Source organism: Stenella coeruleoalba (assembly GCF_951394435.1).
Source record: "Stenella coeruleoalba genome assembly, chromosome: 17".
Lineage (NCBI taxonomy): Eukaryota > Metazoa > Chordata > Mammalia > Artiodactyla > Delphinidae > Stenella > Stenella coeruleoalba.
The window spans coordinates 40,838,557-40,853,956 of record NC_137163.1 but is presented as its reverse complement, the minus strand read 5'-3'; the positions used below and the strand labels follow the sequence as shown (position 1 = coordinate 40,853,956).

The window sequence follows — 15,400 nt, the reverse complement described above, 5'->3', positions numbered from 1 at the left end:
TCTCTATGCCTTTTTCATGCTGCTCACTCTGGCATAAACATCCTTTCTCCCCAATACGGCTGAAATCCTACCTACCCCATTCTAAAGCTTGGCTTGAATATCCTTCCTCAACACAGTCCCAGCAAAAATAGAAATCCTTAAGTAATAAACATATTAAAGATTTAACATAAATGTCTATGTGTGCTTTAAGAATCAAGGTTTTATTTCCACAAATACTAAAATAGCAATATTTACAAAAACATAAAAGACTATAGATATCATAAATTATAAACATATAATTTTTGCTATTTTTATTCTAAATAAAATTTTAATTTTGTTCATTAAAGTTTTTACTGTGATTTTACTGTGAAAGAAATCTTTTTCAGACTAAGACATTGCAAATGAATTGACGTATTAAATCTTGTAGTCAAAATATATAACAGCTCCAATAGAATATCTTATTTTGCTGGACAAAAAAAGGAGGAGGAGGAAGGGGGTAATTGACACAATTCCCCTGATTTCATAACCCACCAATTTTTAAAAGCAATTTTAATGAAATAAATGTTTCTAATTTTTTAACATGTAGGATATTTTTGTGGATTTTTACTTCTGTGGAATGGCAGGGGGAAAAAAATTACAGAGAAACAAAAACTGAGTGCTGGTCATTGCTCTGCCATAAAGAGCTTTGTTACATCAAGTAAATCATTGAGTTCTCCCTGGACCTCGGTTTCATTACCTCAAAACTGAGGTGGGAAAAAGTGTTCTCCAAATACCTTCCATCCCTAAAATCCTAGGACTTACTCTGTCAAAGAATGAAAGCATAAAAATCAATGTCATACAGACAAGCTTCTATTAGGCTAGTATTGCTTCTAAATTAGATTGACTTAAAAACTTTGAACTACATACAGCTTTCAAAGTGCTAATTAAAAATGCTGAAGATTCAGAACTTTGAAAGAATACTTATGTATTTATATATGTTATTTATATATATGTTAATAACCAAAATAAAACATCTTTTGTAAGGCCAACAATTAAAACATCTTAGGAAAAAAATTAGAGGAAGACAAAAAAATTTATAACCATACCAATCAGCGTTTTAATATATATCAAAGGAAAATTAATTAATTAGAAAATCCTGTCAAAAAAGCCTTTTTCATAATAGAGATTAACAATATTTTTTAAGAATATGTACTCTGGGACTTCCCCGGTGGTCCAGTGGTTAAGACTCTGTGCTTCCACTGCAGGGGGTGTGGGTTCGATCCCTGGTCAGGGAACTAAGATCATAACATGCCATGCGGCGTGGCCACAAAAAAAAAAAAAGAATATGTACTCTGCTTCAGGATATTCCCAAATGAAAGTAATTTGGCCAAAATTAGAATTATCAAATTGCAAGACTGCAAAAAAAAATCTTAGAGACTATTATATTCAGATAGATCATGCCGTAAGCGAATTGCTTTCAGCTTCTCCACTTCAATTTTTGCTCTTAGCAGCTCTTCCTCTAGCTGCTGCCTTCTTTTCAATCCATCCCTCTTCTCCTGAACATATAATCCAAAATTTTTTTGATTTTCTAAAATTATCTGATGCTCCTCTTTCAGCATTTGCAGAATCTGAGGATCATACCCTAACTGTGACCTAAAATTTTCTCCACTTTCATGCCGAAAAAAATCATCTCTCCTTGGGATAGAAGATGGAGACGATGTCATTCTCATATCAACAGAGGAAAGTGACGGTGACAAAGATCTTTCCATAACATGTACTAATTCATGTTCTTCTCTTTGCTCTAAAGTATCACTCTGTTGAGAATTTAAAACCAGTGGAGGAGGGGGCTTAATGTCTTCTTCTTGCTTCACCTCCACTGTAATAGCAACTGGATGGTGGTCCAACATTACCTGTAGTGAACTTGTACCAGCCTGTGCTTCCTCATCCAAGTTTGCACTACAGCACACAAAAAAGCATTATAAAATGTAAATCAAATGAATATAAGAGCATTTTAAAGCATAATTTCATATTTAATATACATTATCAAGCTATAAAGAAAATTATGAAACAAAAAATATTTTTAACCCTTGCAATAATAAATTAAAGTGACTATGGTTGGGATTTTAATTTTATATATATATATATATATATATATATATATACACACATATATATATCTCCATCCTTAACTTTAAAATTGGCCTCTTAAAAGAACAGGAACTTACAAATACTACACAAGGCTATCAAGGTAAATACAAAAGAAAAGGCATTTTTGATACTCTCAAAGAGATACCAATTGTCCCTATAAGCCTGAGGTTCTTAAATGGTGTAAAGTGTCATTTAATTCATTCTGGGCCTTGCTATCCCGACACCTTAGTCCTAGACCTCCTGCTTCTCCTCTCCTGTCCTGATCTAAAAATCACCAGAGTCTATGACTTCCAGCAGGACAGTGGAAGGCAATCTCTGAGACGTATTGATTTCTCAGTAGTCACACTCACACACACACACACACACACACACAGAGGAAAAACAAGATTGTGTATGATTTTGGGTATGCCCAACTATCAGGGGGTTCTCCTAACTATCCAATTTCAGATGCAATGGTGTTTCCCCTTTACCTATCCTAAACTACATGACTCAGGTGATCTTTAAGTCTTTTAACTACCACTGGATCATCAGTACCCAGTATAATACTCTACTTGGAACCTCACAGGTGCTCATCATATGTTGAATGATTGAATAAATGAAATGGGTTTTTTCAATGCAATGTTTTTTTAATGGCCTATATATGATATATTGAAAATTTATTAAATTTACATGAAATTTCCATAAAATATGCATTCCTATTAGAGGCGACTACAGTTTTAGCATAATTTAAACTTTGACATTACAATATTTGTTATGACATAAACACAATGTTCCTGAAAATTCTGTTGGTTTTTAAATAATTTCATGTATAACATGAAGTTGTGAATTAAGAATACATAATGTTTCTTGAGGGTTTTTTTTTTTAATTTATGTTTCTGCTTAACTTAAAAATAAAAGTTATCGAGGTGAAAGAGATTATTGGAACATTAATGAAAATGCTACACTTCACATTATTTAAATAACATTTTATAAATTATAAATAAGTAATATAGGTTAGAATACATTCTACATGGATGATTAAAATGCTGGAACAAGTTTAAGTAGAACATAAGGAAAAGAATTTAAACTCCCCATATGTCACTTACTAATAACATTAAATTGCCAGAAATATCAGATATTTGTCTAAGAGGCACAAATGAAATAATAAGATATTTAGTATGTTATAAAAAACCTATTTGTAGATTATATAAATTCCTTCATTTTCATTCTTGTCTTTTTTTGTCATTTTATGATTTTCAAAAGCAAAACAATGGAATATAAATGTAATTCAAATTAGTAAGATTTGCTTTTATTAACATCTCTAAATCCTAGATTGGGAAAAAGTTAAAACAACAGATATAAATTAAATTTTTTAAATCCACATAATTACTTTTCCAAATTAGTATGTATAATAGACTATAAGACTCACAATTAAACATAGACAATATACTCCCATGTAAATTAAAAATACGCCTTATATCTGGAATATTCCATTCCACTTTAGTTAAAACATTACAAATAAGGCATAACAAAGCCTAAAAATGATTTAGAGGTCACAAAAAAATGATAAAACAGAAAAGAACTTCTAAAATGTATGAATATGAACTCTGAGGATAAAATTGGTTATAAAAACACAAAATATAATCTGATGTTAAAGAGAGGTAAATATAAAGACATAAATCAATGTCAGTTGTAGAAATAAATAGCCTTACAAAATACCTGTATATACTTAAATACGTTAAATTATATAAGCAGTAATATTTTCCTTATTAAGTATAGAGAGTTTGATGAGATTAACTGTCATATTTATATAGAAGTATAATTAAGATAGTGAATTATAAACTTCTGAGATAATTAAGATTCAAGATGATGTCAAACAAGTATAAGTATATTAAGTACATAAATATATTATAAATTAAAATGCTAGTATAGAGAAAGTGGCAGAGCAGACACACTAACAAAAATAAGCATTTAATTGGCATATTTCTGATATTCTTACCTTTAAAATCTGAAAAACTGATTGTTTAAACAGTAGGTATAGAAATGTGTAAATCAATGCATTTAATCAGAGAAATGTTGGTGTCCCAAAGATTGACTGTGTAGGTATATATATTCTATGTATGTACGTGTATATATACCATACATACATACACACACACACAAGCGGTCAAAATGTAAATATATCTTTGTATCTTATATATTATTTTTCTTCTATATCAGTGTATTTTTAAAATACACAACTTGATAAAACTACAGTTTCTACGTGTAGTTTTCAAATTATAAAAACCTATACCCCAAAGGTAGTTTTATACCTATAATACAAAGCCACTGTTCTTTATGATTCAAAGAGGAAAAAAATTTTAATGAGTATAAAACAGTCTTACTGTGGAGTTTTTTTTTTTTGGACATTCAGCATACTAGGATTTAATCATCTGTCATCACAGTGAACAGTTTAAGCAGTGACCCCATGAATTAATATACTGTGTATCCACATCTTGGATTCCCACTGGTGCTATTTTTTTACTATGCTATCAACTAGAAATAAGAAGTATATGGTAAGAAGCTGGGCTCAAAAATATTATCCTAGTAAATTATCAAAATAACAAATATGTTTGGCTAAAAAGGTTTTTCCATTTCTTCCCTAACTTCAAAGGGATTTCATAGGTAATTAATAATTTTGCTTATATAATGACTCTTCCATCAATAGGAAAGTACCTTGTAAAGTTTTGTTTGAAGGTTCCTCAACTAACAAGGAGTTTACAGTTTGCTTAAATTACCCTAAATGATTCAGAAGAAGCCTGTAGCTGCCATTTTTATCTTTTGCCAGAGGTTAAAATCTGAATCAGCAGCAGGATAATAGTTTTTGAAGATTTCCAGGCAAGTACTTATGTAGAGCACAAATTCAACCAAAAAAACTGTTTCTAATCCAGCTGCTCTTATTGATATATTAAAATTCATAATTTGATACCCTTGCAGAATAGTATGGGAGAGCTTACCCTTTCCTGTATGACCCCAAATCAAAGTGAAACTAGACCATTATGGTGTAAAAACAACAAAAGTTTTTAGTTTTATTAAGTAATCTGAATCCCTAATTAGGCATTAACTCCTTTTCTTGTGTTCTTGTCTTTTTTATTTTGAATGTTAAGTTAGAAAAATACTTTAAACTGTACATTTAAAAATACTTTAAACTTTAATATATACTATGATGCCATTAACAAGTTTACTTAATTGTTCATTTTAGGTTTTTAGCTCAATTAATATTCAGTAAGTGTAGACACTGATAATTCATTAAAAAAAAGCAAGAGTTCCATTTTTCCTGAAACTACTAACTTTATACAAAATTGAAAATTCTAATGAAATGTAATCTTAAATGAAATAAGAAAAAGGTATCTCTCAGAAGCTAACTAAACAATTTAATTTTAAAGCTTTAAAAGTTTATGAGGTAATGTCACAAATTACATCCCATTTATTCCTCCCTAACCTTTACTTTTTAGAAACTACAGAAGGAGGGAAGGGGGAGGGGAAGACAATAAAAAGTGGCTTAAATCCAGTGCAGCAGAAAAATTCCTTATAGCCTCACTTTTCTTTTTTAAGAATACAAAACAAAGACACTATTCACTGCTCCCGTAGTGGGGATGCTTACTATGCATATCTTTATCACAACTAAGCCAGAGCCCAATAGATAGGAGGCGCCATAATTTTCACAACAAAATAAAATAAAGCTTACCTTTGTATGTGGTTCCTGTCTCTTATCAGGCAAAAACTGGAAATCTGGGGAATCATCTCCATAACTTTCTTGGTTGGCTCAGAAATATTGCTTTTAAAATCTGATTGGGTCTCTTTTTGCTGCAATAGCTCCTGTTTGGCATATTCTTTGAGCCTTTTGTAAAGAGTGCGTAGGCCCTGCGCTGTTCGAGGAGGGCGGTCTACTCCACTTGCATTATAGTTAACTGCTATGATATCCCAACATCTATTCTTTTCCACTATTACTGAATGTTTGTTAGTGTGTTCTTCCAGAATTTTAACATATGGCTTCACAAGCTTTAACAAATCAAGCTTTTCAGATAAGGTAAAATTGGAAGATCTAGCTTTTCCTACCATTGTTCTTTTCAAATTAAGTAGGCAGTTTCTGAAACCACCATGCAGCCTTCAGCTCTGCTCAGCTCTTTTCACAAACAGAAAAAGATCAGGCTTAACTAGGCTAGCCTCATTTAGGCCCACGCCTACAGGGGAGGGTTTATTAAAATTCCTCCAGCTTAAGCTGACGCAGGTTCAGGAAATCTGCTTAAGCCAAGCCTGACCTACATAAAGCTTCTCACTGAAGAAGACAGGAAGGCACAAGCAAAACACACTTGTGTATAAAGAGAACAGCTCGAGGTAGGATTTAATACACAAAGGTCTAGAGATAAGCATGGAACACAGCTAAAAATTAGCTAATTTAGGGAGAATATCGAATTCCAACACGTTTGCCTAACTGATAGATTGAAAATGCACTGCAGTATCACTTTAATAAAAACAAAAGAGGAACTGTTTTGTACTATTTGTTTACAAATCCAGTAGACAGAAAAATGAAAAACTAAAGATATGAGTGGTGAATGTAGTGATTCCTAACAGAGCCCCTAATCACTGTTTCTGAGCTGCTGTTCTCTCTTACAAAATCTGCATAATGCTGGTCCTGCTGTCAATCAGGAATTGCATATCCTCTAGCTAGTTAGGTTACACCCAGCTCAGACTCCACGGTAAAGCTAAGCTTCTCCTTCATTTTACAGTCTACAGTAAACACCGTGTTTTTTTTTTTTTTCAGTTACTTAAGAAGAAATTTTTGTTGAACACTAAATCTAAAAAGCAGATAAAAATTATGTTTTTAAAGCAATGCATTATTCCAGCTGTAACATACATGAATATGCTAGCCCGCTTTAGCATGTGTAAAAAACACCATTCACTGTAAGAACAGCATAATAATACCTTAAGACTGCACACAACAAAATCGCATTTGCTATTATTAGAGTACGATCTTTATTTAGCCATTTTCACACAATTTGAGCTATGAAAGGAAACAGCTAGTCTAGTCATTTGCAAGGCCACCAATTTGCGTGTTTAGGATATATTTTCTAATCTCTGTCTGAAACATGATAAATAACAATGTAAACAAATAAGCCTATTTTCTCCTGATATACATGTTTCTCCAGATAGGAGAATGAATTAGAACATATTTGAACACAGTTCCATTCAATCAATTGCTGAACACCTGTAAAAATGTTCCCAAGCACTGAGAAAGGCCCAAAGAAAACAAAGGTAAATCTAGATACAGCCCCTATCCAAAGAACTATAGCTCTACAGAAATGCCATCAATTTTCAATTACTTTGTTTTTCATTCTTTCAATAGAAGAGAATTAAATTAAATTTGTTAAGTTCTCACTTTGAACCAGACAATGTGCTAGAATGTGTTATTTGTCAGGAAATGTGTTATTTGTCAGGAAAAAAAGTGAAAGATTGCTGGGTACACTATAGGATGCTAGGTGTTTTCTGGCATACTCTACTGGGTAATCTGATTTTTAGCAGTCCTAGCCTTTCACCGTCTTTGAGCAGTTTTATTGCTGAGTAAAGTTGTAGAAAATAGTAATGCAAATGATTCTTGCCCCTAGAGATGCAAACTGAAAACTGACCTGCTCCAACAACCTGACCACAGTTACTCAAAGGAAAGCGAGAACACAGGATATACACTGTCTTTAAACAATATTATTATTTTTGGAAGAAATACAGGCATTGTGTTAAGAAATGATGTGCTAATGGAAATGTGAAAAAACGTTCAATCTCACTATCAAGGAAATGTATACCAAAAATGATTTTCATCCATAAGACATCCATAAGGATGTGAAAAAACGTTCAATCTCACCATAAAGGAAATGTATACCAAAAACGATTTTCATCCATAAGACATCCATGAGGAAATGTGAAAAAACGTTCAATCTCACTATCAAGGAAATGTATACGAAAAATGATTTTCATCCACAAGACTGGCAAAATTCTTAAAGAATGAAAATGTCAGGAGTGGATGAGGGTGCAGGGCAGAGTACTCTTCTGTACCGTTCATGAGAGTGTGAAATGGCATTTGTGATGGCAATCTCAGAGTACGTATTAATAGTTTACATGTGTAAAAACTTCTAAACTTGCAGTAATTTTACTTCTCAGAATCTACCTTGAAAAATACTCAAACACACAAGGAGCAGCAGAGCCTTCTTAGTAGTTGCATAGTATTGGAAGCAATCTAAGAGCACATCAGTTGGGGACAAGTTAAAGTCACTAAAGTATATCCATACTATGGTCTACTCTGGGCAGCACTAAAATGCAAAAGGTAGATTTCTGTGTATTGACACAGAACAAGCTCCAAAATACATGGTAAGTGAAAAAAGCAAGTAAAACAAAAATACATACAATTATAATCCCATTATGCTTACCCAAAACACCCAAAGCTAAATATTTCTGTAGGTACAGAAAATATATGTGTAGGTATAGAATGCAGGTCCATACATAGGTATGAAAATGTACTCCAAGAAGGTCTGGAACTCTTCTGCCTAATTACAGGAGCCATGACTTGCAGGTAGCTATGGAGCATTTTTCTTTTTTCTTTTTTTGGCCCCACTGGACCACCAGGGAAGTCCAGCTATTGAGCATTTTAAATGTGGTCAATGGGACTGAATTTTTTACTTTATTGAATTTTAATTAAACAAAATTTTTTACCTGAGGCAGCATATTTTTCCATTAAACACAACTTTATTGTTTGGGTAGGATTACATTTTACTTAACCCTTTTGTCACAAATGATACTATTGTTTCTAGTATTATGGACAAGAACTCCCTCCTGGACCAAACGTTAGTCAGGCTCCTCTGAGCCTTCTTCTCAACTAGGACTTTAGCAAGGATCCTGCTAAACCAGTTTATAGAGAATCCCCCTACCCTTGATACCTAACCAAATTCTTCATACTCCCACCGTTAATACCTAACCAAGTTCCTCTCAGTAATTTTCCACCCACTGACCCCCTTACCCTGCCTATTGGCTGTAAATCCCTGTTGTAGTAGCAGTTGAGTTCAGTCTCTCTCCCCTGTTGCAACAGTCTTTTTTTTTTTTTTAATAAATTATTTATTTATTTATTTAGGCTGCATTGGGTCTTTGTTGCTGCACATGGGCTTTTTTTACTTGCAGTGAACAGGGGCTACTCTTTGCTGTGGTGCGTGGGCTTCTCATTGCAGTGGCTTCTCTTGTTGCGGAGCAAGGGCTCTAGGCACACGGGCTTCAGTATTTGTGGCATGCAGCCTCAGTAGCTGTGGCTCGCAGGCTCTAGAGCACAGGCTCAGCAGTTGTGGCGCACAAGCTTAGTTGCTCCACAACATGTGGGATCTTCCTGGAGCAGCGATCGAACCCATGTACCCTGCACTGGCAGGCGGATTCTTTTAATTTATTTATTTAATTTATTTATTTTTGGCTGCATTGGGTCTTCATTGCGGTGCATGGGCATCTCATTGCAGTGGTTTCTCTTGTTGCAGAGCACAGGCTCTAGGCGCATGGGCTTCAGTAGTAGTTGCAGCACATGGGCTCAGTAGTTGCAGCACACGGGCCCTAGAGCACATGCACTTCAGTAGTTGTGGCTCACGGGCTCTAGAGTGTAGGCTCAGTAGTTGTGGCGCATGGGCTTAGTTGCTCCACGGCATGTGGGATCTTCCCAGACCAGGGCTCCCCTGCATTGGCAGGCGGATTCTCAACTACTGTGCCACCAGGGAAGTCCACAGTAGTCTTGAATAAAGTCTTCTTGCCTGTTTAACTTGTCCGGTAGAATTTTTCTTGACATTACACATAATCACATCAGCAGTGTAGTCAATCTTAAATTGATTCTGTTTTTTTTTGAAAGAATTAATTAATTCATTATTTAATTCATTATTCAAATATTCTGTCTAATAAGTACATAATACATACAAGAAGAATGTTTATTGTTAACTTCTGAAATCTATTTTACAAAGCACTTGACTAAGCTTTAGTTATCTGGAAATTTACTTTTGTGGAAACCTCATTTCATGAAAATGCTAGGTACACTGTGTTAGTGTACATAAATTCTGCTTGAATGAATTTTTTCTATGCACTGATATAACATTTAATGGATTTGTTTGAATATTTTATGCAGACAGCACAAATTATAGTGATACCCTGTATAAACTGTAATTGATTATTAATCTGAATTACTTATTCTGTCTTAATTATAATTAAATTATTTTTCTAGCTAAAAAAATAATGGGCAAACTTTTTAATATAAAAAAGTATACTACTGATGCAGAATCAAGTGCAGATGCAGAAGCTAGTACTCTTGCTGGAATAATAAAGAAAAAAATGAGAGACCGAACTAAAGCATATTACATATTTCATACTGAATACCAAATGCAATTTGCTAAAGCAGAACAACAGGAATAAGCTGTTTAATGCATTTTAAAAAGGTAAAGAAAATAAAATAGACAACGTTAAGAGACACTGTCAACAGACACATAGTAAATCTGACAAGCAGTTTCCTCTCAACAAACAAGAACTGATGAAGTTTAGGCACCTCAAATCAGAATTAAATATCCAGAAATATTTTTAAATAATATGTAACAACGTCTGACCTTGTAATTTTGGCCAGCTATAAAATGGTTTGGTTTCTTGCACACACAAAAAAAGAAAACCATTGTTAGTAAAGAGATGGTAAAAATACATACATACTATTTCAGTTACGGAAATTTTGTCAGAAAATTATTGGGAAAGGATTTTAAACGATATTTTAAAAACGAAAGAGCTTCAATTAAGCAGCCAATAATTGCCTGTAGAATACAAGACCTAACATATCAAACATCAATTGATTCAATATTTTTTAAATTGCAAGTACTTCTCTTTAGATTTAAATGAGTTATACAATAAAAGTTATATAATAAAAGTTATACAATAAAAGAGATACTGCCCTATTAACACATGGGTCACATTTTATCTCAAAGGACTTCAAAATTTACAAAGGAATGTTATCAATTCATGACCAAATAGATATATGAACTCATAACACAGATATTTTTTAATCTATATCTGTCAAAGAATTTTAGCTAGACATGGAAAAATAATAGTTCTACTGCAATAGATGATGCTCTGTTAGGTTAAGTTTAAAAATCTGGATTTATTGCAATTTTAAAACAAGAAATTAATATTTCATATACTACTCTGTTCCACACACATTATGAAAATATTGTGCTCAACTTTCTAGAGCAGACTCTATGAAAAGTGTCAAGAATAGGGGCTTCCCTGGTGGCGCAGTGGTTGAGAATCTGCCTGCCGATGCAGGGTACACGGGTTCGAGCCCTGGTCTGGGAAGATCCCACATGCCACGGAGCAACTAGGCCCGTGAGCCACAACTACTGAGCCTGCACATGCTCCGCAACGAGAGGTCGCAACAGTGAGAGGCCCGCACACCGCAATGAAGAGTGGCCCCTGCTTGCCGCAACTAGAGAAAGCCCTCGCACAGAAACGAAGACCCAACACAGACAAAAAATAAATTAATTTTTTAAAAAAATGTCAAGAATATAGTTGTTAAAACCATTTGGAATACATATGCAAATACCAGTTTATGGAACTGGTTAAAAAAGAAAAAAATAGGGCTTCCCTGGTGGCACAGTGGTTGGGAGTCCGCCTGCCAGTGCAGGGGACGCGGGTTCGTGCCCCGGTCTGGGAGGATCCCGCATGCCGTGGAGCGGCTGGGCCCGTGAGCCGTGGCCGCTGGGCCTGCGCATCCAGAGCCTGTGCTCCGCAATGGGAAAGGCCGCGGCAGTGAGGGGCCCACGTACCGCAAAAAAAAAAAAAAAAAAGAACACTAATGATTTTTTTTGTTCTTTGCCAGTGCTCATTGGTTGAGTCATGGAGAGTTTTATAAATTATTGTACTGTCTATAAAATTTATAATTATTATTGTTTATAATTATTGTACTGTTAACTCCAACTCAAGATTTTTTTTAAAACAAAAAGAATACTTGCTAAACATTCAATAATCAAAGACAAAACAGTGGCAATGTGATTTACGTTTTGTCATCAATATCACACTGTATATGAGTGAGCTAAATTTGAAAATCCAAGGAAAAGGCATATTTGTGACCTGGTTAGATAGGTAGAAGAATACATGTTTAATGTAAAAATTTCCATAAACATACAACTCAGTAACTAACCGTATATATCCCTCTAACATGAATCGACAGAAAATTTTAATTATAATTAAGTTTTATGTAAATTGCATGAAAAAACTACAAGAAGAATTTGAAAAACACTTTGTTGATATTGATAAATTTAGAGCTGCTTTTAAATTTATACACTGCTCTTTTGAATTCAATGTTAATAATACTGAGTTGACACAAGAATTAGTAAATTAGTAAATTTGGACAGACATTTTTTTTTTGAAACTGACATGCTTTTGTTTCCAAGTCATATCAATTCTTCTAAAAAAGATGAACTAGTTTTGTTGATGTAGATACAAATATAAACAGAAATTTTTTAAAACTCAATTCAGCTAATGGACAACTTTTATGTATGTTTAGAACTTATTTATTTCATAAATATTATGAAATCTAAATACTAATCAAGAATTCAAAATAAAAATACAGCATCCAAATTGAGATATGCCGTAAATGTATAATATACACCAGCTTCCAAAGACTTAATATGAATAATAATAATTAATAACTTTTAATCACATGTTGAGATGATATACATATTGAGTTAATTAAAATGTATAATTAAAATTAATTTCACCTGCTTCTTTTTACTTTTGTAACATGATTACTAGAAAATTTTTTAATATTTATATATGATTTATATTATATTTCTATTCGACAGCTTTGGTATAGAAGGATAGGCACCAAACTAATGACAGCAGCTATTACTGGAAGGAGACTAAGATTGACAGGGACAGTTAAGAACCTTTAACTTAACTGTATTATTATGAAATTTATAAAAATATATTCATATTACTTAGATAATCAAAATTAAATTATAAATAATTCTTACAAACTAAGAAAAACAATGCAACAGAAAAACAAATATAGAATACAAACAGAATTTAAAGAATAAAATATAAACGTCCAATATATAAAGAGCTCAACAAGTAATCAGGGAGATGGAAAGTAAAAGACCATAGTTGTTTTTACCCATTCAACTGGCAAAAGTTAAAAAGTTTAATAGCATGTGTTAAGGAATTTGGGGGAATAAATTCTCTCATACAGTAATGATGGCAGAGCCACTTAAGAAGGCAATTAGCAAACCATATTAAAATATAATATAAACACATTATGATCTGACAACTGAGAAATATTTGCATAAGTTCATAAGACCACATGTACAAGGATGTTCTCTGCAGGATTGTTTTTAATAAAAACCCTAAATAAATCATGTTATATTCATACCATGGTATATCCTGCAGCAATTAAAAGAATAGGTTCATCTATATGTTCTAAAATGAAAACAAGTCTCCAAAGCATACTAGTGAGAGCTGCAAAGTACTCTCAGCATGGAACAACTCCATCCAAACCCCTGCACTAAGAGACTTGACCAACCCTAGGATGGCCTCTAGCAGCCTAAAGGCCCCAACCTAGCCTCCTCGTGAGCTCCATTCTGGAAAAGCTCAGAGCTATCAAAAGAATTTACTGTTTGTCCTAGCTAACACCTGACCCTAGGCCCCTGACCTCCCTTTGGTAGGGCATTTACTAAATCTCCCACAACTCAGGAGTGTCTCAAGGACCTGAAAGTCACTCCTTTGAAATGTAATTATCAGGAAGAACAGAGCCAAGGCCTCCCAGTCTTAGTGAGAAGGTAGAATCCTAACTTTGATAACTGCTAGCTAGCAGACAGAGCTGCCCTAATCTCATTTACACAGACCTACCTTTTGTAATTTTTCACTTCCCTGACTCTACTTGAGCTCCCTCTTTGACTCCCTCATCCTCCCTTCAAAAGCTGCACAAATCAGAATGGAGCTCAGGTCTTTACCCCACTGTCAGGAGTTAATGAATAAAATCTGCTTCCACTGCTTTAACTAATGTCTGGCTTTGTTTATCTTTGACATTAGCGAATGAAAAAATCAAGTTGTACGTAGATATATGTATACTGTATGGTATCATTTATTTGAAACACACCATCCACATCAATAATACCAATTTCTAGGGGCTTCCCTGGGGCAATAATTACTATTATCGCAAAAAATAATAATACCAATTTCTACAGGTAAAATATATAAGAGCCTAGCTTTACCTGTAGTATTTTAGATAATTTACCTGTAGATAATTACCTGTAGTAATTTAGATACACCATATTAACAAACTGAAGGAGAAAAACCATATGATCATCTCAATAGATGCAGAGAAAGCTTTCGACAAAATTCAACACCCATTTATGATAAAAACCCTGCAGAAAGTAGGCATAGAGGGAACTTTCCTCAACATAATACAGGTCATATATGACAAACCCACAGCCAACATCGTCCTCAATGGTGAAAAACTGAAAGCATTTCCACTAAGATCAGGAACAAGACAAGGTTGCCCACTCTCACCACTCTTATTCAACATAGTTTTGAAAGTTTTAGCCACAGCAATCAGAGAAGAAAAGGAAATAAAAGGAATCCAAATCGGAAAAGAAGAAGTAAAGCTGTCACTCTTTGCAGATGACATGATACTATACATAGAGAATCCTAAAGATGCTACCAGAAAACTACTAGAGCTAATCAATGAATCTGGTAAAGTAGCAGGATACAAAATTAATGCACAGAAATCTCTGGCATTCCTATACACTAAGGATGAAAAATCTGAAAGTGAAATCAAGAAAACACTCCCATTTACCATTGCAACAAAAAGAATAAAATATCTAGGAATAAACCTACCTAAGGAGACAAAAGACCTGTATGCAGAAAATTATAAGACACTGATGAAAGAAATTAAAGATGATACAAATAGATGGAGAGATATACCATGTTCTTGGATTGGAAGAATCAACATTGTGAAAATGACTCTACTACCCAAAGCCATCTACAGATTCAATGCAATCCCTATCAAACTACCACTGGCATTTTTCACAGAACTAGAACAAAAAATTTCACAATTTGTATGGAAACACAAAAGACCCCGAATAGCCAAAGCAATCTTGAGAACGAAAAACGGAGCTGGAGGAATCAGGCTTCCTGACTTCAGACTATACTACAAAGCTACAGTAATCAAGACAGAATGGTACTGGCACAAAAACAAAAATATAGATCAATGGAACAGGATAGAAAGCCC

General features: G+C 33.8%; 1 protein-coding gene across 4 annotated transcripts in view; it reads right to left on the bottom strand.

The window, feature by feature from the left end:
- LOC307175933 (DNA repair and recombination protein RAD54B) overlaps positions 1-15,400 on the bottom strand; it is a 97,946-nt gene that overhangs the window by 54,149 nt on the left and 28,397 nt on the right. Inside the window, exons 1-2 of one of the 4 annotated variants that reach the window (XM_079901660.1) lie at positions 5,813-7,407; positions 1,772-1,914 (exon numbers count right to left, since the gene is read on the bottom strand). The exons of the other annotated variants lie outside the window; for them this stretch is intronic. Coding sequence (XP_079757786.1) covers positions 1,772-1,914; positions 5,813-6,186 — 517 coding nt within the window. The 5' untranslated portion in view covers positions 6,187-7,407. Of the gene's footprint in view, positions 1-1,771; positions 1,915-5,812; positions 7,408-15,400 lie in introns of those variants that run through there. 4 annotated transcript variants of the gene reach the window in all.